The 24,076-nt window shown below is 38.1% G+C and overlaps 1 protein-coding gene across 1 annotated transcript in view; it reads left to right on the plus strand.

Annotated features, from left to right (window-relative positions):
* The first annotated feature begins 11,882 nt into the window (after positions 1 to 11,882).
* The window catches only part of LOC133653490 (solute carrier family 26 member 6-like), a 35,096-nt gene continuing 22,902 nt past the window's right edge, over positions 11,883 to 24,076 (plus strand). Inside the window, exons 1-2 of the mRNA XM_062052811.1 lie at positions 11,883 to 12,150; positions 15,780 to 15,919. Of these exons, the coding sequence (XP_061908795.1) occupies positions 12,011 to 12,150; positions 15,780 to 15,919 (280 nt within the window). The 5' untranslated portion in view covers positions 11,883 to 12,010. The remainder of the gene's footprint in view (positions 12,151 to 15,779; positions 15,920 to 24,076) is intronic.

The raw sequence follows: 24,076 nt of genomic DNA on the forward strand, positions 1-24,076 counted from the left end.
CTGGACTTTGTAATACTCTCTACCTTTTGTTTCCTTATTCCAATTATCCTGCCACTTTTTATTGTGTTCTATCTTAATGATGTTCTTCACTTCTTCTTTACTGTGCTTAATCTCCATGTTTACTTCTGTTTTAGTGGTTGCTTGTTTTGCGTACTTATCAGCTAATTCGTTCCCCTCAACTCCTACATGAGCAGGAACCCAAAGAAATGTTACCACACCTCCCGCTTTACTTATTCTGTAGACTGCCTGAACTATTTCATTAACTAAATCCTGTCTTGTTTCTGACGCTATGTTTTTTATGCTAGTCAATGCACTGCTGGAGTCCGAGCACACAACTGCTTTTCTTGCTTTATTTTCTTCTATCCAATTAATTGCCATATAAATTGCTACCAATTCTCCCGTAAAAACAGATAATTTATCACTAATTATTTTTATTTAATACTATGTTTCCTTGTGGAATAACAGCTGCTGCTCCTACCTTATTATTTATAGTTTTTGATGCATCTGTGTACACCATGATGTTGTCTAAAAACGTTTCCTCAATCCATTGTTCTATCTGGTAACTATTTAAATTTCTATTCTTTAGTAAATGCATGTTTACATTTGGGTTTTCATACATCCACGGTGGTATTGCGGGGATTGGTACTGTAGGGCTAACTTTAATATTATCAATTTGAACTTTATTACATCTGTCTCCTATTATCCACCCAAAACTATTCATTTTTTTCTTCTCTTTTTCTTGGCAGTTTAATAGTACTTGATGGGTTGGATGTCCTTGCTTGGACCCTTTTAAGTTTGCCCAATAAACTACTGACAGTTGATCTCTCCTCATATCTAAAGGTTTTTCATTCATCTCTACTTGTAATGCTGCAACTGGGGTTGATTTAGTAGCTCCACAACATAATCTTAAAGCCTGTGATTGGATCCTGTCTATTTTCCCAAGTAATGTTTTTGCAGCAGATTGATAAATAATGCATCCATTATCAATAACAGATCGTATTAAACTGATGTATATTGCTTTCAATGTCTGCCTATCAGCCCCTCAGTCTTTACCCCTCAAAGCCCTCATTACATTTAATACCTTTTTACTTTTCTCCACTATTTTGCTGATGTGGGTTGACCAGTTAATATTTTTATCAAACCATATACCCAAATATTTAAATACTTGTACCTCTTCTATATTTTCTCCATAGAGTTTAATTTGGATCTTGTTTTGTACTTTCCTCTTTGTAAAATTTATTACTTTTGTCTTTCCAACAGAGAATCTTAAACCCCACGCCGTTCCCCATTCTTGAACTTTATTTACCGCTTTTTGAATCTTCTTTTCTATCTGATTAGTATTTCTACCTCTCTTCCACATCACTCCATCGTCAGCAAACAGTGCCACATCCACTAATCCTTCCACTTCACTAAAAACTTCATTTATCATTATTGAAAATAATACTGGACTTATTATACTCCCTTGCGGGGTCCCTTTTTCCACTTCATATACTCTGCTGTATTCATTCTCTATTTTTACTAATATTTTTCTACTTGTTAAGAAGTCTTTTATCCATCTATACATTTTCCCTCGAATCCCAATTATATTTAGTTTTATCAGCAACCCCTGTTTCCACAACATATCATAAGCTTTCTCTATATCAAAAAATACTGCAATTATACTTTCTTTATTTATTTGTCCCTTTCTAATTTCCTCTTCCAGCTGCACTGCTGGGTCGTTTGTGTTTCTTGCTTTGCGAAATCCACTTTGGTAGTTTTTTATTATTTCTTTTGACTCTAAATAATACACTAGTCTTTCATTAATCATTACTTTACCCAAATTTGAGGTCAATGCTATCGGCCTTTAATTACCTGCCTCTTCTGGGTCTTTCCCTGGTTTGCATATCGGAATTATTACAGCTTCTTTCCACTCTGCTGGTAATTTCCCTTCTTCATATATCCTATTATATAATTTCAAGACCACTTCTTTGCCAATGCTGCTTAAGTTTTTGATCATCTGATAACTCACCTGGTCTTTTCCTGGTGTTGTATTTTTAACCTTTTTCAATATTCGAACCATTTCATTCAAAGAAAATTTCATATCTATACTATTGGTTAAACTATTATCATTGTCTTACACCATTTCCCCAATATTTAAACTAATTGTTTCTTCTCTCTTTTGTTTTTCTACATTTCTCAAATTATCATTACTGTGCACTTTAACAAATGTCTTTGCTAAAAGTTCTGCTTTTTCTTTATTTTCTACCACACACCGTGTCCCATCTTTCATCACATGATTTTTATGTTCACTTCTGATCCCTGACATTTTCTTGATCATTCCCCACACTTGGCCTAAAGGAGTAGTTCTATTTAATGATTCACAAAACGTTCTCCAATAGTGTTTTTTTGTCTTTTTAATAACGTACCTTACTTTAGCTTGGTGCCTCTTATATTGGATCATATCTTGGAAATTATGTGTTCTTCTCAATATTCTAAATGCTCTATTCCGTTCTTTTATTGCGTCTGTGCACGCTTGTGTCCACCACGGCACTATCTTCCTTCTTTTCCCTATACTACTCCTTGGTATGCTTTTTTTGGCTGCTTCTATTATGCACTTTGTAATATCTGTATTTAGTTGTTCAATATCTTGATTTATATCCACTTCCTTTAATGTCATGTCGGTACTTTCCCTAAATTGTCCCCAATCACCGTGATTATACTTCCATCTTCCTTCTTTTTTAGTGCTTTCTGTCCTTTGGTTTATGTTTATGTGAATGAAGATTTGGTAGTGATCACTTCCTATAGTGCTGTCTTTATTTACTTCCCACTCTACCTTTCCTGCTAACCTTTGTGACACCAGTGTTAAATCTATTGCTGTTTCTTTACCCGTAACTACATCTAATCTTGTTCCCGACCCATCATTCACACACACCAGTTCTTTTTCCTCCAAAAATGCTTCCAATGTTTCCCCATTCCAGTCATCCCTTTCACCCCACATTGTGCTATGTGCATTAAAGTCACCACACCAAATGATATTGCCACTCCAGTGCTCGACTATTTTTTCTAGTTGATGAATTTGTAATTTCTTGCACGGATTATAGAAGTTTAGCACTTTGTATCTTTCTTTATTATTCCATACTTCTACCCCTACTATTTCTAGTTCTTGTTTTTCTTTTAATATTGTATAATGCATATCTTCTTTAATAAATATGGCACATCCTCCTCCTTGCCCATCATTCCTATCTTTACGTATTGTTACGTATCCTTTTATTATAAAGCTCAATTTTGGCTTCAGCCAGGTTTCTTGAATACATATTATATGTGGTTTATTTTTCATATTATTAATATATCCCTTTAGTTCCTGTCCGTTTGCTACAAAACTTCTGGCATTCCACTGAATAATTAACATGGCGTTGGATTGTGGTAACATGACTCTGTCTCGTCTACTCTCTGTAGTTCACCTTGTACCTGTTCCCAAGATAGTTCTTTTAAATTTAAGAACTTTGCTGCTGCTTTGACAATTATTTTGATCTTCTCAGTTTTATTTCTTGCCTGTTCTGTACAGTTTATGACATATGCCAGGAACACAACTAGCTTGTCCATAGAAAGTCCTGTATTTGTTGCCTCTTGTTTTTTATTACTTGAACTATTGCCACTTCTGTCTCGTTCTGAACTATTCTCACTTCTATCTTGTTCTGCACTTTCTTGATTTCTTACTTTAACTGCCTCTGCATATGTAATATTTCTTTCTACTCTGATTTGCTGTACTTCTGTTGCCTGTTTCCTAATGACAAATCCCCCATACGCTGCTGTGTGATTCCCGCCACAGTTACAGCATTTGACCAGATCATTATCTCCACATTGTCCATATTCATGCTCCCCTCCACACCTTCCACATCTCAACTTAGCATGACACACACTGGCTATGTGCCCATAGCGTTGGCACTTGAAGCAGCGTACTGGGGGTGGGACGTAAGCTCTAACATAAAAGCTTAAAAACCCAATCATGATTCTCTGCGGGAGGACTTCCTCGACAAACTGTACTAATACTGATTCGCTCTCCATCTTTTCTCCATTTCTATATGCCATCATTCTTGTCAACATCTTGACAGTTCCCCCTTTTATTTGTCTTTTCAATTCTTCTAAATTTTCACCTCTTGGAATTCCTGTCACTACTCCTCTTGCCCCCTTTCGTTCTCCCACTTTGATTTTTTCCCTTATTATCTTATTGCACAGTTTTTGCAACCGCATTGCTTTACTTTTTTGCTCTCCATTTTTGCATTTAATCAAAAGTCGCCCATCCCTAAGCACCTTCGCTATCTCCACCTCTCCGATGTCCTTCTTTAACCCCTTAACCAGTGTCATTAAACTTATGTCATTCATGTCTTGACTTGATTTAAATGTATATATAATCCTATAATTATCTTCCATAGTCTTTTTCCTTTTTTCTACTTCTTCATCTTCTTCATGGGCTCTTTTAGCACTCGACTTTCCTTCATGCCCTCCGCTCCCCTTCTTTCCTTTCTCCCCTCTAGTCCTATCCACGTCCATACCTTCCTCATACATCCCGTCACTATCCCCTTCCATCTCGATCCAGTCACAAAACAGTTTATGCACAACCGCCAAGAAGATTTGGATACTCTCACGTGTTTAGCCACCGCTCTTAGTTTACTTCCGCCTTCCGTCGACCAAGGCTTTTTCTGGCCACTACTCCTTCTTCCGCACCAGCATGCAAACACCGAGCCACCCTCCCACAGCTCCACCCTCCCACAGCTCTCCAGCACTGACTGGAGGGCAAGGCAGGTATAAATAGCAGCCGACTGATTGACACCAGGTGTGGCCAGGTGCCAATCAGCCGCAGCTGAGGGGAAACAGCGCTCAGGGAGACAAGCAGGAAACTGAACAAAAATAAGAGCGCTGACAGGAAATAAAACACACAGAGGAAAAACCAAAACATAACCAAACTGTCAGTGACAAGCCTGTTAGCAAATAAGTGTACTGCTTAGGCATTGGAGGACCTAAGCCGCTCGCTTCTCTTTTCTCTATTTTAGAGTCCGATCATCAATAATAATGATGTCACACTTACATTAAACAGGCTGTAGATTCTACATTGTACAAACTAGATATTCATGCTGTAAAATGTATCTGCAAACATTATTTTAGCCTCGCCCTCTTCTTCTTTCTCTTCCATACACACAAGTAAGGAGGCGAAGCGGCAACACATGCTATGATTGGTTTGTGTGCAAATGTAGTGATTATTACTAAAGTAAATGTTAAAAAGCTCTTTTAAACATACAGAATTTACATTTATAACTCCGTTTAATGGACAAATATTAATATTTATGAATTTTCGCTGAGTAGGATTATTGTTAATTAATCCAATATTTTCCTTGAAAAAAACGGTTTGCAACCTTCTAAATTAGGGTCCTCTAAACATGAAACAACACACATTGGCAAGGCAAGTTAATTTATAGAGCACAATTCGTACACAAGGCAAATCCAACTGCTTTACAGAAATTGAAAGAAGGCAAAAATAAAAATATTTCAAATTAAAATCAGAAAATACAATAATAAAAACAATCAAAATTAAATGAACTTGAAATCAATCAAAGACTATAAATAAAATACTTTCAGTTGTCGTATGCACAATTAAATAAAAGTGTTTTCAGCCTACATTTGAACATTGCCAACATTGAGGGCTGTCTCCCATCTTCAGCAAGACTATTCCAGATTTTAGGAGCATAAAACTGAAACGCAGTTTCACCATGTTTGGTCCTGACTCTAGGAACCAACATAATTACACTTTATACTTGTTTCACCTCTGTCTGGAACTCCCTCCCCCCGACGTCCGGAACATTGACTCCATTATCACTTTTAAAACTTACCTCAAAACCCACCTGTTTAGGCAGGTCTATGCCTAAACAGGTGTCTGTTTTTGATTGTTGCTTTGTTTTTTATGCTGCTTTTATGCATTTAGAAGATGTACGACGACCTTGAGTGCTTTGAAAGGCACCTTACAAAATAAAGTATTATTAATAGAGATGTCTGATAATGGCTTTTTTGCTGATATCCGATATTCCGATATTGTCCAACTCTTAATTACCGAATCCGATATCAACCGATACCGATATATTCAGTCGTGGAATTAACACATTATTATGCTTAATTTTGTTGTGATGCCCCTCTGGATGCATTAAACAATGTAACAAGATTTTCCAAAATAAATCAACTCAAGTTATAGAAAAAAATTCCAACATGGCACTGCCATATTTATTATTGAAGTCACAGAGTGCATTATTTTTTTTTAACATGCCTCAAAACAGCAGCTTGGAATTTGGGACATGCACTCCCTGAGAGAGCATGAGGAGGTTGAGGTGGGCGGGGTTGGGGGGCGGGCGGGGTTGAGGTGTGTGGGGGGGTAGGGGGCAGCGGGGGTGTATATTGTAGCGTCCCGGAAGAGTTAGTGCTGCTAGGGGTTCTGGGTATTTGTTCTGTTGTGTTTATGTTGTGTTACGGTGCGGATGTTCTCCCGAAATGTATTTGTCATTCTTGTTTGGTGTGGGTTCACAGTGTGGCGCATATTTGTAACAGTGTTAAAGTTGTTTATACGAGCACCCTCAGAGTGACCTGTATGGCTGTTGACCAAGAATGCTTTGCATTCACTTGTGTGTGTGAAAAGCCGTAGATATTATGTGACTGGGCCGGCACGCAAAGGCAGTGCCTTTAAGGTTTATTGGCGGTCTGTACTTCTCCCTACACAGCGGCGTTTTAAAAAGTCATAAATTTTACTTTTTGAAACCGATAATTTTGAAACCGATATCGAAAATTTCCGATATTACATTTTAAAGCATTCATCAGCCGATAAAATCGGCAGTCCGATATTATCGGACATCTCTAATTATTAATATAGTAGCCTTGAATGTGTTCTACTGCAGATCACAGTACTTATCAGTAGCTCACAGGATCCTCCAAACGTCATTGCTATGGCCGTCACCCGAACACTAAAACATGGCCACGACGTGGGAATGCTTTGTCGCATCCTGAGTAATTCCTCTAAGTCAGGACTTGACTTCCATGTGCTGAAACCAATTTCTGTTGTTCTGCAAAAACTCAGCCAACTTGGCAGTCGCAGCTACGATCACTAGTCGTGTTGTTAGCATTACATGTTAGCAGTTCGATCAATCAAGCCACAGCTGTGTTATTGATGTCTAAGATGGAGTGCATATCCACTTTGACCAGCCAGTTGCTGAGAGCTGATAGTTTAGAACAGTCCTGTCAGCCTGAAGTGCTATGTCCTGCTGTTGGTTTGAAATCGCTGGCGTTAAAGTCTCACCAATGTGGAGATGTGTTATTAATGAGGCAGGTGATAAAGTGCATGAAAAAGTTGTCAAAAAGTTGGTCAACTTGAGATTGTCTAAATGAAGATGGAGTAGCGCAAATAGTGCATTGTCATTAACTTTGCTGTGTGTGCACCCTTACCCCTACTTGGTGAATATCTCCATCAACACAACATAACAATTGGAAAGGTATAAAATACTGCACTGTAATAGATATAACATTTAAATAAAACATAAGTTAACACTTAATTTTGGACAAAAATGTGTAAAATACACTTTTAAAAAGTTTTTTTTAAATGCTTTAAAAAATTAGCAATGTTGTGAATGATAACTGTATGACAGAAACACTGCGGTCGTCACTGCTAAGTTGTAAAATTCAATTCTTAGGCCTAAAGCCTGTTAAATTAGACTCTGCTGGATTAAGTCATCATTCCATCAAATCGCCTATTTCATAATTCTGCTTTTTTATAGGTTGTTTGTAATGTGTCAATATATGGGTTTAAAAGTGTCACTGCCCGGGCGCACTCCAGTGCGCAGTCATCTGTGCACTGCGCTGAGCGCACCTCCAAGCGCGCGCCACTCCGGCTGCAGCAAGCAGCTCCATTCAATCGGCAATCAATCAGCACTCTACACACCTGTCGCTGATGAGCTTCCTGGGCTTCTTAAGCCAGTGCAAACCTGCGTTCCAGGCCAGAACGTAGTTTCCTGTTTCCGTACAGTAAGCCGAAACATCAAGCTCTATGCACACTCTCTCTCTCCGTGTTTCCCCACCTCTGTGCTCATTGTGTGTTGTCGTGTGTCGTGTTCTCGAAGTCCCTCTTCGCTCTCCGGATTCAAGCCGTGTGTCTTGTCTCCCTGGATTCCCTCTGGTCCCCTTGCTGCTTTCCTGGATCTCAACCTCTCGCCTGGACACTGACCTCCGAGCTTGTCTTGCCCCCTTGGACTTCCGCACCTTGCTCAACACTACAGGTAGAAACTCAAAAGCTAATCACTACACATAGTCGCACATCACACACATTTGGATTAGTTTCACACTCCATACTTTTGTAAAAATAGAAATAAATAGAGCTAAAACGACATTCCTGCATTCTGTGCCGTCTTCTTCCCCCGTCACACCGTCACAAAAAGATGAATTTTTAATTCATTCAGAAGCTGTATGATACACACTCATCAGCCACAGTATGTACACGTGCACATTCTACAGATGTAATCATCATTCTAAGATGTAATACAAAAAGCTCCATCTAAAGTTCTGGCTCTTGAAGACAGAAAATTAGGATTACTGAGCAAAGTTTCCCCCACTGTCCTTCCACTTTTTATTAATGTGTTAACAATATTTTGACCCTTCTTTTTCACAACCACAGATTGTCTTTTTTGACATTGTCGTTAAACAAATGAGAAGCTATTCACTGATGGCTCAGTTAAAGTTAGATACCTTAAAACCAGCTGAAACATAATCATGCATCTAACAGTAATTATCCAATGGGAGGCTCTTTACCTATTTGCCTACTTAAATCCAGGTAGTGACCTTTCTTGTTGACCAGGCAGTGTATCAGGCCCCTAACTTCCAGCTTGTTAATAAATTAGGTCAGGAAAACTACCCAAAGTTGTCTCTCTGTCCATAAGGAGCTCCATGACTGCAAACAGATCCTCAAACACCTGCTTTCTTAATCTATGTAGATCAATTATTAATCTTTCTTTGACCTATCGATTAGCAGAAATGCATAACAATATTGGACATAGACATTGCTATATTATGTAAAACAATCAGTATATACAGGTATGTTTCTGCTCATCTTGCTATATTTCGTCGTTTTACTTCATATCCTTCTGAGGCCTCTTGTGCAAAGATGTTATCTTCCATCTTTATTTCATCGAAACATTAATTCATTCATCCTAAGGGTGTCTGAGCAAAGTGAGTTGTTTGTGTTCCATCTCCTCTCCCTAGTTATAGAAAGTTGCCTGATCATCAAAAATGTTCAGACAGTCTTAACTGCGGACGTTTACATGTGTGTGATAGCGGCCAGAGTTAATATGTGCAGGAATGCTTCCTTTGGCTTTTCACATTGTTAGTCATTCTATGCAGAAAGTAACTTCCCCCTGTGAGTCAGTTGTTCTTTTACGTGAAATGCTGAGCTCCGAATATTCTTTTCTCAGTGAAAAAACACACAAAAGAAGTATAACTTTTTGTACAAGGCCATAATATTTATACAGTATGATGTAAGAAAGAAAAAGACAGAAAAAGCTTCCCAGATTATCAAAACTGTTCATTATCAGCTTTGTAGCGATTGACTGCAGGTTGCTACACTACGGAAAGTAAAAAGTAATACAAAAACAGTAAATCTCTTAAATTAGTGCGGTTGAGCATTCTAGTTAGATCACTTCTAATTGCTGCTTTTAATCAGGCATTTTAAAGTTAAAGTTAAAGTACCAATGATAGTCACACACACACTAGGTGTGGCGAATTTGATCTCTGCATTTGACCCATCAACCTTGTTCACACCCTGGGAGGTGAAGGGAGCAGTGAGCAGCAGCGGTGGGCGCACCCGGGAATCATTTTTGGTGATTTAACCCCCAATTCCAAACCTTGATGCTGAGTGCCAAGCAGGGAGGTAATGGGTCCCATTTTTAAAGTCTTTGGTATGAACTCACAACCTACCGATCTCAGGGCGGACACTCTAACCACAAGGCCACTTTTTTTATTTGTATTTTGTTATTTTCTGTTTTACATATTGCTATTATGACTACTATCATTCTCACTCTTATGTTTTAATTATTTCATATTTCATTTTTATGAAAAAACAAAAACAAATTCTATATTACTTTTTAGATGGCGTTGATTTTTAGTTATTTTCCAGTCCGGATGCCTCAAAGGTGATGTTTTTCCTTAATTCACAATGCCATGCCATGTTCTGTTATTGTCAATAGTGCTGTGTGTGTGTGTGTGTGTGTGTGTGTGTGTGTGTGTGTGTGTGTGTGTGCGTGTGTGTGTGTGTGTGTGTGTGTGTGTGTGTGTGTGTGTGTGTGTGTGTGTGTGTGTGTGTGTGTGTTTTGGTGTAAAGTAGTTTGTGTTGCAACTTACCTGTGCATGAAAAGTGCTTTACAAAAAAAGTTTGCTTCATTGATTGATAAAATAAACTGATCCATTTCTTTTGGAGTCTTCAACATGGTGCCACTTTAATATCATTTTAAACATTTATCGCCTGCCTCACGTCTCATTCTGTGCAACAAGATAAACCCCAATCAGTAATGTCATTTGTCATTTTGACAACTACCAATGTAAACATTAACCTGCTCAAAATCCACATCAAACAAGTTTATTAGTTTATTAGTTTATTAAAGATCCCCATTAGTCTACACCGCAGTGGAGACTATTCTTTCTGTGGTCCAGGCAAAAAACATCACACAATCACAAAACAAAAGATTACAATGCAGTACAACATGATCAAATAATAAAATGTTGTAATACAAAAATAGCAACAACAAAGAACCAAAAAAAGTAATAATAACTTCAAGTTGGCATAATAATGTTCATACCAAAGATAAAAAGAGCAATATAAAAATAGATATATATATTTTTGCAAAGATAAAACAAAGAACCAATGGCCTAAAATATACACATTAGTGTACCAAAGACAAACAATAAGTGACGAAAAAGTACCATCCATCCTTTTTCTACGGCTTGTCTCACAATCAATAAGATAGTCAATAGTCAATAAAAACAGTCATGCCATTAGGTACAATATGTAAGTGGTAAATGTGCACATTTCTAGCAGCCAAGCACTTTTCATGACTGCCATTTCAAATATATTAGCCCTCTCATGCGGCTGAATAAGGAAACCACGAAGGACAAAATGTATTCAACAATTCTGTGAAAGACGTGCTGACTTTGACGTGCAGCCAAATAGATAAGACTTTTATATCTTGAAAAGACAACTGTGGCGCCTGATCTTTTTTTTAAAAAATTAGAGCTGTAAAAAATAACAAGTTAACTCAGGTGATTTGTTAAAAAAAATAAATTACATTTTATCATGTATACATGCAGATTAATCACATAATCACGCTTCTTTACCCCAACCGTTGATGGTTACCTGAAAGGCGGCGTGGTTTGCTAAAGTCAGTGATCAGATCAATGCATACCTCAATGCAAACCTGAGCGAGGTGTGCTCGCTTGCAAACTTCACTTCAAAATGAAACCAGATGGGACTTTTAATAAAAATGCTAGCACATTTCAAGCAAAAAAAATTACGTGCATTCATGTAAAAAATGTAAAAAAATGTTCCTGTATGACATTGTGACATTAAAATTGCATTTGTCTCTTTTTAAATTACTTTAGATTGGGCATGTGAAGTAATAATATAAGGAGTTTTTATATAGGACAATATTTCAAATGTCAATGGTGGCAAAGTGTTCACTAAGGTAAACATATATATATGGAAACAATCAGAAAAATGTCCCATTGCCAAAGGTAAACAAATATGTGCACATGCAGAACACATACTCACGGGGTGGTTAAGGGCGGTAGAGGAACAGCCACTCCCACAGTCCAAAACTTGCAAAAGAAAAGAAGCAGTGAAGTTGGACTCACTTCTCAGTCCATGGCATATGCGCTCTTACTTTGAAGAGAATCCTCAGGCACAGGACACACAGAACCAGTTTTACAAAGGCTTTTGCTGAGACAAACATACACCGACATGGAGGATGACGGACATTCCTTTGGGGAGTACTTTGTACATCGGCAGGTTCTGGATGAATTAAGTCTCGATGAGGTGGCACAAAAAGGAATTTGGTCCACGAAGCCATCCTTCAGTGAACGCATGAAAGACACCCTGAGGTAAAGAATAAAACAAACACAGATGAGAGGGTAGGCAAATAAATGCAGGATGTCTTAAGCTGTGACCTTTTGCTTGCTTGGTTGTAAATATGTGTCTAGACCAACTGGTGGTGATTAATAATAATTAAAAAATAAAGTTGATGGCTTATTGGCTAATATGACACACCATAAAATGTGTAAAATGCGAGGACAAGACAACATTTGGTAGATGTCCACAATCTTATGACATCCTACAACAGCTTTTGCAAAGTTAATAACCTACTGACTTGAGACATAAACATATTTATTAAGCATACTTTTTATGTGTGGTTGGAGTTTGCGATGAAATTGCAACGCATTGTACTAAAAGTAGTAAGGCTGTTTCTACTGTACCACTTTTGTGGTCTGTGTGACTGAAGATACAAGAAGTGGCTTTATCTTTTTTTACATTCTATTATCCACATTAAACAGGAATGTTATCCGGTGTGTCCCTCTTTCCAAGGCCACTTTGTAAGCTCCGCAGCATGTGTTGCAACTCTCACAACTCGTATCTTTTATTGATACATTTTGCTGAACGTTTCACCAAAAAAGAGTCTTGTTTCGCAGTGAAATGTGGCATGGCAAGGCTGTAGCCTTCATTTACACCCTATTAATAACAAATACATAAATATCCTATCCCTCAGACAGAAAATGATTGCTTTGTATGGATAGGCTACAAGCTCCTCAAAGGTTCATACAATCACATGTGGTGTATACACCCCACAATAAGCTTGTGATTTACAAACCCCGTTTCCATATGAGTTGGGAAATTGTGTTAGATGTAAATATAAACGGAATACAATGATTTGCAAATCCTTTTCAACCCATATTCAATTGAATGCACTACAAAGACAAGATATTTGATGTTCACACTCATAAACTTGATTTTTTTTTTGCAAATAATAATTAACTTAGAATTTCATGGCTGCAACACGTGCCAAAGTAGTTGGGAAAGGGCATGTTCACCACTGTGTTACATGGCTTTTCCTTTTAACAACACTCAGTCAACGTTTGGGAACTGAGGAGACACATTTTTTAAGCTTCTCAGGTGGAATTCTTTCCCATTCTTGCTTGATGTACAGCTTCAGTTGTTCAACAGTCCGAGGGTCTCCGTTGTGGTATTTTAGGCTTCATAATGTGCCACACATTTTCAATGGGAGACAGGTCTGGACTACAGGTAGGCCAGTCTAGTACCCGCACTCTTTTACTATGAAGCCACGTTGATGTAACACGTGGCTTGGCATTGTCTTGCTGAAATAATGAATGAATGATCTTTATTTGTCATTGTGCATGTACAGGTACAGGTCCAACGAAATTTAGGTTGCTTCCCTAAGGTGCTTTGCATTTAAAACAAAAAGAAGAAACCACACAATGTACAGAAACAACACAATATACACAATATGCAATATGCAATATGGCCTAAGACCACTCTAAGTGGCAATGTAAAAAAAACGAGACAATAAAAAGTATAAAGTGACTAGTAAACTGACTAGAGGAGAAATGCTGGTTCCCAGTGTGCTGAGGGGGTGGGAGTCAGCATTTCCTACCTCCTATGCTGTGTAGGCTTTTTATTGTGGATTAAATATGTAGGGGCGGTGTGGCGAAGTTGGTAGAGTGGCCGTGCCAGCAATCGGAGGGTTGCTGGTTACTGGGGTTCAATCCCCACCTTATACCATCCTAGTCACAGCCGTTGTGTCCTTGGGCAAGACACTTCACCCTTGCTCCTGATGGCTGCTGGTTAGCGCCTTGCATGGCAGCTCCCGCCATCAGTGTGTGAATGTGTGTGTAAATGGATGAATGTGGAAATACTGTCAAAGCGCTTTGAGTACCTTGAAGGTAGAAAAGCGCTATACAAGTATAACCCATTTATCATTATCATTTAAATAAATATGGTAAATATTGTCCAGTTGGCGTGTAATCGCTGATTGCACAGTCCCGGATCGTGATTGACCGGTGGCTTCCTCATGTTGCACGTGAGGGAGTTTTTATTTTTTATTTATTTTTTTATTTATTTATTTATTTTTTACATTCCAGCTGCGTTTAGTGCAGTTATGGCCCGGGGGTAGAAACTGTTTTTGAGTCTATTTGTGCGGGTTCGCATGGTTCTGAAACGTCTGCCGGAAGGCAGCCGATCGAAGTGGCTGTTGCCGGGGTGGGATGGGTCCTTGAGTATGTTGGCTGCCTTCTTCAGGCAGCGGGAGTTGTACAGTTCTTCCAGGGAGGGGAGGGGGAACCCGATGATTTTTTGGGCCGACTTGACGACCCTCTGGAGAGCTTTCCTCTCTGCTGCTGTGCAGCTGCAGAACCATACGCAGATGCAGTATGTGAGGATGCTGTCCACAGAACAGCGGTAGAAGGACACCAGTAGATCCTGTCTCAGGTGGAGATTCCTGAGTACTCTCAAGAAGTAGAGCCTCTGCTGTGCCCTCTTGACGATGGCCGTGGTGTTGGTCCTCCAGGACAGGTCCTCCTCCAGGTGAACTCCCAGGAAGCGTAGGGATGAGACTCTTTCCACACAGCCCCCGTCGATCTACAGGGGCATCCATGGTAACGTTGCTTGGATGGCAACATATGTTGCTCCAAAACCTGTATGTACCTTTCAGCATTAATGGCGCCTTCACAGATGTGTAAGTTACCCATGTCTTGGGCACTAATACACCCCCATACCATCACAGATGCTGGCTTTTACACTTTGCGCCTATAACAATCCGGATGGTTCTTTTCCTCTTAGGTCCGGAGGACACGACGTCCACAGTTTCCAAAAACAATTTGAAATGTGGACTCGTCAGACCACAGAACACTTTTACACTTTGTATCAGTCCATCTTAGATGAGCTCAGGCCCAGCGAAGCCGACGGCGTTTCTGGGTGTTGTTGATAAACGTTTTTTGCCTTGCATAGGAGAGTTTTAACTCACACTTAGAGATGTAGCGACCAACTGTAGTTACTGACAGTGAGTTTCCGAAGTGTTCCTGAGCCCATGTGGTGATATCCTTGACACACTGATGTCGCTTGTTGATGCAGTACGGCCTGAGGGATCGAAGGTCACAGGCTTAGCTGCTTACGTGCAGTGATTTCTCCAGATTCTCTGAACCCTTTGATGATATTACGGACCGTAGATGGTGAAATCCCTAAATTCCTTGCAATAGCTGGTTGAGAAAGGTTTTTCTTAAACAAAGTGGTGACCCTCGCCCCATCCTTGTTTGTGAATGACTGAGCATTTCATGGAATCTACTTTTATACCCAATCATGGCACCCACCTGTTCCCAATTTGCCTGTTCACCTGTGGGATGTTCCAAATAAGTGTTTGATGAGCATTCCTCAACTTTATCAGTATTTATTGCCACCTTTCCCAACTTCTTTGTCACGTGTTGCTGGCATCAAATTCAAAAGTTAATGATTATTTTCAACAAAAAAAAAGTTTATCAAATTGAACATCAAATATGTTGTCTTTGTAGCATATTCAACTGAATATGGGTTGAAAATGATTTGCAAATCATTGTATTCCGTTTATATATACATCTAACACAATTTCCCAACGGGGTTTGTACTTTTGTATAATGACATCAATTTACTGTACATTGATTGTGTCTTTCTGGATTGACGTTTCCAGGTGCTCAGTGCCCCGGGCAAAAGAATTAGTGTTGAGCTGGGTCCCTGTCCTTGGCTGGCTTCCTAAATACTCCATCAGAGAAAATGCGGTTGGAGACCTGATCTCTGGCTGCAGTGTGGGCATCATGCATATTCCGCAGGGTTTGTATATGTAACAGTATGATTGCGACAAGATTTATGGCTCCCTTCAGAGAGCGATAAAAAGAGAGATCTTGAAGAGCCGTTTTTTTTTTCAAGAAAAGGTTCAAAACACTGGTTTGTTATTAGGTTTCCGTTTTAGAATTTTTAATCGCTGCATGGTTGCAGTTATAAAATACAAATTGGATGCAAATAGTTAAAATTTTGACCAATTTATACTGTATTTGTGGGAAATATTCTAAAACATTATAATTTCATTTGGGCTGTGTCACCATTGTAAACATTCCATAATGTTTTGACAGTGAAATCATTTTTTGTGTCACAATAAAAACTACATGTGCCACAAATGACATCCATGCAAATCCATCCATCCATCCATTTTCTACCGCATGTCCCTTTCGGGGTGGCGGGGGGTGCTGGAGCCTATCTCAGCTGCAATCGGGCGGTAGGCGGGGTACACCTTGGACAAGGGCCACCATGCAAATCAACTTTACTGTAAAACTTCGCACATAATAGTGTTTTAAAGTCACAGGTACAAAATATAGCCTACAAATGATACATCTAGAATGCTATGGGCCTGATCTATTAAACGTTTGCGTGTACAAAAACATGTGCAAACTGATAGCACACGCAAAGCTGGTCTACTACATGTATGCGCAGTGGATTCCGTGGTAAAGAGCAGAATAAGGAGCGCAATATATTTAGCGCCTGTCTTCATGAATATGCAGAATATATGCTGATTATCAGAGCATCCAAATTACTGGGAGTAGAAGATGCAAATCAATCAATCAATCAATCAAAGTTTACTTATATCAATCAATCAATCAATCAATGTTTATTTATATAGCCCTAAATCACAAGTGTCTCAAAGGGCTGCTCAAGCCACAACGACATCCTCGGTACAGAGCCCACATACAGCCCTTAATCACAAACGTCTCAAAGGGAAAAAAAAAAATATATATATATATAAATAATAAAAAATATATAATAAAGCATGCGCAATATGATATATCAGCACTGATCACTGTTTTGTGACCACACCTATTGCGTTTTATCTAGCACGTCTGAAAAGTATGTGCTAATTGTGTGACTCAGTTACACACATTGCTGTGGGGAAGGAGGTGCACTGCAAAAACTGAAATCTAAGTAAGATGAAATATCTCAAATAAGGGTGATATTTGCTTATTTTCTGTCTGATAAGATCATTCTTCTCACTAAGCAGATTTTATGTTAGAGTGTTTTACTTGTTTTAAGGGTTTTGGTCCTAAATGATCTCAGTAAGATATTACAGCTTGTTGCTGAGATTTTATGACCTATATTGAGTAAAACATGCTTGAAACTAGAATATCAACTGTTGCAAAGCTGTGTCATCAACACTCACGAGTATAAAACTACTTTTTTAAAATAATAATTTCGTATTTCAAGCATTAAAAAAAATCATGACTTTGACACAATTGTGTCTCATAATTAAAACAGATGACAGCCAAATGGACTTTGCTGTTTTATTTTCAATGAAACAAGAGAAAATACGTACTCATATAGTAGTACAGTTGGCACAGTACAGTAAACGGACAGTTGATATTTAAACATTTAACTTGTGACATTTCTAACAATTTTGAACAGAAATAGTTCATGCACATTAAGATGAATTCTTCAAAATTAAAATTAAATTTTTTTTGGCCGGGGGCCGGGCTGTATGTATGCGCACTATTTGACTGAAAGAGCACGCACTTGGCGCGATGATGTCATGTTATCGATTGAAAAAATTCATTTTTAGAGAATATGATTTGCCTGAGCGGCTAGGAGAACCCGAGAGTAACAAGCGGTTGCCTTGTTGCCTTTCCATTAAGAACAATAAATTAGTTTTTAGTATAAGTTTGCTGGTTTCAAGAAATGTAATGCAGAGCGAATATCATTATGTCAAGATAATGGCACTAGCATTTACATGATTTTTAAGAATATTTTTCAACATATTGAGCAAAAAGGTCTCTTTTTTTTCTATTAAGAAAAGTGCACTTGTTATTAGTGAGAATATACTTATTTTAAGGTATTTTTGGATCCATTGAGGTTAGCTAATTTTACTTATTTTGGAAAATCTTGACAAGCCAAATTTTCTTGTTCTAGTGGCAGATAATTTTACTTAGTTCAAGTAAAATACCCCTAATTTTTGTATTTTTTTTTCTTGTTTTTGAACACTGACTTTTTGCAGTGTGCTTGTGCTGCAAAGACAGACGATGGACAGAAAATCATCTGTTCAATATATGTGCGTCAACATATTTGGACTGTCCAAAAAAAAAAAAAATAGACATATCGTCTATTCAGCAGCATCCTTTTATAATTTATTAATTTGTTAATTATTTCAAATTAATTAATTTAATGATTAAAACAAATTAAATTGATGGGTTTAGTGTATTGAGTGTATTGCAATTTATTTTAAATGCCATTTATTTTTTTCATTTAGGAAATATATAATTTTAATATACCGAAACTCCTATAGAAAAAACGTCTTTCATTACACATTTTCTTGCGTATGAATCATTCTAGAAGCACAAATACGATGATGTGATCCACAGCCTCATTCACAGAACACACCGTTGTTTCTGTTGTCAAGATTGCTATTTAGAAAAGGTGTTACAGATTATAGACGTGTGCTGCTGGTGCAACCCATTGCACAAGGTAGGAGCATCTTTTTATAGTTGTATGGCTGCTGGATAACTTAAGGCAGGGGTGTAAAACCCATTATAGCTCATGGGCCACTTGGAGGAAAATCTATTACCAAGTGGGCCGGACTATTAAAATCATGGCGTGATAACTTAAAAATAAGTACAACTTTATATTGTTTACTTTGTTTAAAAATAGAGCAAGTACATTCTGAAAATGTACAAATATTTTTTTATTATATTTTTACATTTACATGATGTGGTTAATAGTAATCTATCATCATCTGTCATTATTTATGCTTTCTGAATAAACTATGTGGTAATGTTCATCAGTCAAATAGGTGGGATTGAGTCTGGCAGAGTTTTAAAATGCACGATTTTTGAAATAATTTAAGATTAAATTAATATAAATAATCAAATCAAATTACAAGATGTTATTTATGTAATTTACTAATTTTCCTCAATTAATGTCATATGGTTTATGTATGTACACATGTAGCATCATCTACAACAAAACTTGTGAATTTGGACTCATTTTATTAATCATACATGAAGTTAGAAGGGGATGGATATTATTTCAGCATATTTATGTGCGCCCAAAAAATGTGTCACATTACCAACAATATATTTGACAAGTAAAGCATGAGCGTAACAATTTACATTTTGTATACTATCACTATTAGCAGCAAGTACATAGTCTCCAAACACGGCACATAGCTCCGTCCCCTCTGAAGTCATGCGCGCTCTCGCCGGCAGAGGATACACAGATTTGCTAATGTGACATCCAGTGGACACATTTAGAACAGCAGTTTCTTTCATTCAAACATTACAGCTCATTTGTACATTTAGCAAACTCTGGCCAGATTGTACGTTTGTCACCCCTGACTTGAAGGCGTACTGCACTTTTTGGGGGAATTTTGCCTATCGTTCACAATCATTATCAGAGACAAGAACACATACGTCTTTTTTTTTTTTAGGATTTTAAAGATGAAAAAATGCTTGGAAGATGCGGCTAATGGGAGTCACCATTGCAACCTTGCAACCAGCCCTCTAAAACAACTTCAAAACCCTCCATCAATGTTTTGTTTACACATTGCAAGTCTATATGTAATGTAGTACAGACACATTCATAACAATATGTAATATGTTCAATATTTACCGTATTTTGGTCATTTTAATCATTGCCGTGACTGTGATTTCCGTTTCCATAGCAGCACACGTCCGACTTCTGGCAACAAATGCGTGTTCCTACTCTCAAAAACAAACGCAAGTGTGTTCTAATCATGCCGGAATCGATGACAGACATCGAAGACGATTATTTTTGGACAAATAAGGATTCACAACCTTATTTATTTGAAGCTGAATATATACGGAGGATGGACTACTGCTTCTAGAAGCCAGCATGAAGGAAAGGTGAGACGTTGTAGCAGACGATACCCGAGAGAGTGAGGTGAAAGTGACTACGATGCTGTAAATGGGGAACTTGGAGCTAAGCTATTTTGACATAAATGGAGTGTTTAACCAAATAAACCGGAAAAAACGTCCCCAGCCAGCTGGACCAAAGGCACAATTGTCCATCGAGTAGAGTCACATTTTAATCGATCATCTCAGGGTATTCAATCGATCGCAACTGGACTGTTTGGTTTGTCTTAGATTGGTCAGATCTAATTTGACCATAAGTCTATGAGCACGAACTAATGAATCCTACTCGGATGAGAGACGAAAAGTCTTCTAGGACTAACCAAACAGTCCAGTTGCGATTGATTGAATGCCCTGAGACAATGACCTGGATGAATGAGAACATTCATAGACATCTTTAAACGATCATGGTACACGCAGCACGTCATATTTGCTATTACAACTACAGTACATGCGCTGTCTGGCTGGCTGTGTACAAACAAAACATGAAATATGGGTTAATACTTTACAAATGCTGTAATATTATTGTTCATATTTTTCAGTCAATACAGATTATCACATTGTGTTGTGCATTACAAACTCAAACACATTTCTTTCTGTCGTAGAAGCTAGCTTTTCTCTTTCCGTAGCTAGCTTTTACGGCTAATATCGAAGCATGCAGTTGTGTATGATAGAAAGAGAGTTCCTCAGTGTTCGCTCTTACAATAACAATGTCGCTACAGTTTGGTTATTATGCAGGTTATGTAACGTAAATGAAGAATTGGTGATGGTTTTTGAATGCATTTTTAAAGTGATTTAGAGGTAGAATTGAATGCTCCCATTAGCTTCATTGCTAGCCACCTAGAACAAGACGATTTTTACATGTTAGAATGCAAAAACAAAACAACAAAAAAAGGTTTGTCTTTTTGTCTCTCATAAGGATTTTGATAAATAAGCAAAATTCCCAAAAGAGTGCTGTTCCCTTTCAAGGGCTGATTAAAATGAATTCAATTGATGCGTTTGGTGTCCTATAGTGTTTTTTAATGGCATTAGTTTTTTTTATATATAAAATATATGACTGTATTAAAATATCTCCAATATGAAAAACAAAAATGCATTTTTTTGTGTCTTGAGCGCAGTAAGTGCAACCCACACTCTCGCTACAAAAAAAGTGGGTTTCAATGTAGATGCACTGCAGGACTGCTTCTAAAATGCCCATGAAAAGTGGAACATGTCTCCTGATTATTTTAAAACATAGCAAAACGCCGCATGTAGGAGCATAATAACATGAAATTATCAAGTGTCTCCGTGGTGAAAGCTGCGTCGAAGCGCAAAAATATCATTTAAATAATGCGGTCTGCACGAGTTATGAATGGCATGGGCAATGTTAGTAGATCACACTATTTTATACGTTTGTAGATTGCACACGCTGTTTATAAAAAATATAAATAAAAACAAGTACAACATATCAATGCGAATGTAAAATTGTACTACCCTACCTAGTGTGTGAACATCTAAAACTAGGTTACTGAACAAAACATTAAAACAATGACCCATAGAAGCGGATCCAAATGTTTCCTTTGTCTCTTGGTCGTTTTGTGGGGATTTTTTCAATCGACTCCAGACCAGTCAGGTGGGACGCTGCAGCTTATCCCAAGTGACTTCAGGCGGGAGACAAGGTCCACCCAAACGGACAAACAAGCATTTATACTTACATTCATATCTTTGGACAATTTAGAGTTTCCAATCCACCTAAGAAGCCTATTTTTTGGAATGTGTGAGGAAGCGGGAGAACATGCAAACTCCACATAGGGTGTCAAACTCATTTTTACTCTCTCACATCACAATTATGGCTGCCCTCAGATGGCCACTTGTAAAAATGTGACTTCACATCAATACAAACGTATGCTAGCCTCGTTACACAATTTGCATGGGCAACAGATTTTATTATTTTTATTATTATATATCATATTATTGTAAGTCAATATGACAGAAGATATTTGAGTATACAAGGGCCACATAACTGAGAAATAAAAGTATGTGGGGGCCACTTTGATACATTTTGTACATTAAAGATACAGAGACCAATGTAATCTACATAAATATATGCTAAGTTATTTGAAAAAATGAACAGCTTTTGTGTTTTTGGTGACAAAGTATATAATTATTAGTGTTATATATAATATACCTCAATAATTAATTCATTTCATTTTCAGAAAATGTTGAGGGCCATTAAATCACATGATGCATCAAGCCAGATCTGGCCCTGGGACTTGAGTGTGACACCTGTGACAGAGAATTTGCATGTTAGTGTCCTGGGCAGAGTTGTGTTCCACTGCACCGTAAACGGTGGATAGACAGTGTACAGTCTGAAGGACCTGATTTACTAAGATTTCAATGCCTCGCTCTAAACAGCTTGCGCAATCTATAAAATAGCGCGTACTATTAGTGGCCGTGTTGCGTGCAATCTACTAACACTGCGTGTGTAATTGAAAAGTGGTGCAGACCACCTTATTTAAATGAGGATTTTGTGTGTACGATACGCGGCATCACAACGGAGACACTCATTTACTGCATATTCATGTCATCATGCTCCTACCTTTTCAAAACTTTTCAAACATGCAGGAGACATTTACTACTTTTTGTGGGCGTTTAGAAGCAGTCGTATAGCGCAGTGTTTTTCAACCACTGTGCCGCGGCACACTAGTGTGCCGTGAGATATTGTCTGGTGTGCCGTGGGAAATTATGCAACTTCACCTAATTTATCCCAAAAATATTTTTGGCAAATCAATAATTAGAATCTGCCAATAATGTGCCGTTGCTTAGTGTCTGTGCTGTGTAAAACTCGGCAGGGTAACCACGTAATACTCCATTTCAGTAGGTGGCAGCATTGCTTTGTAAAAGTCGGAATGTGTCGGGTAAGACGAGGATGGTTTGTTGTGATCCCGATATGCAGACCACAGTGGGAAGCAGGGTGCAGGTATAAAGGGTATGTAATGCTTAAACCCAAAATGAACGAAAGGAAAAGGCTATGCAAAACAAAAGTCAAACTGAACTGGCTACAAAGTAAACAGAGACAAAATGCTGGACGACAGCAAAAACTTACGGCGTCTACAAAGTACATCCGTACGTTACATGACAATCAACAATGTCCACACAAAGAAGGATAGCAACAACGTGAATAGCCTTGCTTGCTAACACAAAGCAGGTGTGCGGAGGCAGGGTGCAGGTAAAAAGGGTATGTAATGCTTAAACCCAAAATGAACGAAAGGAAAAGGCTATGCAAAACAAAAGTCAAACTGAACTGGCTACAAAGTAAACAGACAGAATGCTGGACGACAGCAAAAACTTACGGCGTCTACAAAGTACATCCGTACGTGACATGACAATCAACAATGTCCACACAAAGAAGGATAGCAACAACGTAAATAGCCTTGCTTGCTAACACAAAGCAGGTGCGCGGAATAGCGCTCAAAGGAAGACATGAAGCCACTACAGGAAAACACCGGCAATACAGGAAGGGCCACCAAAATAAGCAAGACAAGAACTAAAGCACTACACACAGGAAGACACCAACACACTCAAAATAAGACACGACGACTTGGTGGAGTTAATTTTTTTAAGTTTTCTGCTGGTGGTGTGCCTCCGGATTTTTTTTATGACAAAAATGTGCCTTGCCGCACAAAAGTTTGAAAAACACTGGTATAGCGCATCTACATTGGCACCCCTTTTTTTTTTTCACACTGACGGTGCATGGGAGGGAGGCTACACTTATGTGCTCAAGATACAACAAATGCATACTTCAAGAAATTTTTGTCATATAGGATGTATATTTGTAATATATATTCCATGTAAAAAAAAAATTATTAATGGAATATTAAATGACACAAAAACACATCAATTTAATTAGTTTTAATCAGTCCCTAAAGTCATCTAGCAGCTATGAAATCATAAAAGGATGTTGCTGAATAGACAATGCGTCAATATGATTTATTTCTGATTGTCTAAATATGTTGAAATGTACACATGATCCTCTGTCCATCATGTGCCTTTGCAGCGCGAGCACTCCTTTTAGGGGAACTATGTCAGTTTGCACACTCTT

Source organism: Entelurus aequoreus, linkage group LG07, assembly GCF_033978785.1.
Source record: "Entelurus aequoreus isolate RoL-2023_Sb linkage group LG07, RoL_Eaeq_v1.1, whole genome shotgun sequence".
Classification (NCBI taxonomy): domain Eukaryota; kingdom Metazoa; phylum Chordata; class Actinopteri; order Syngnathiformes; family Syngnathidae; genus Entelurus; species Entelurus aequoreus.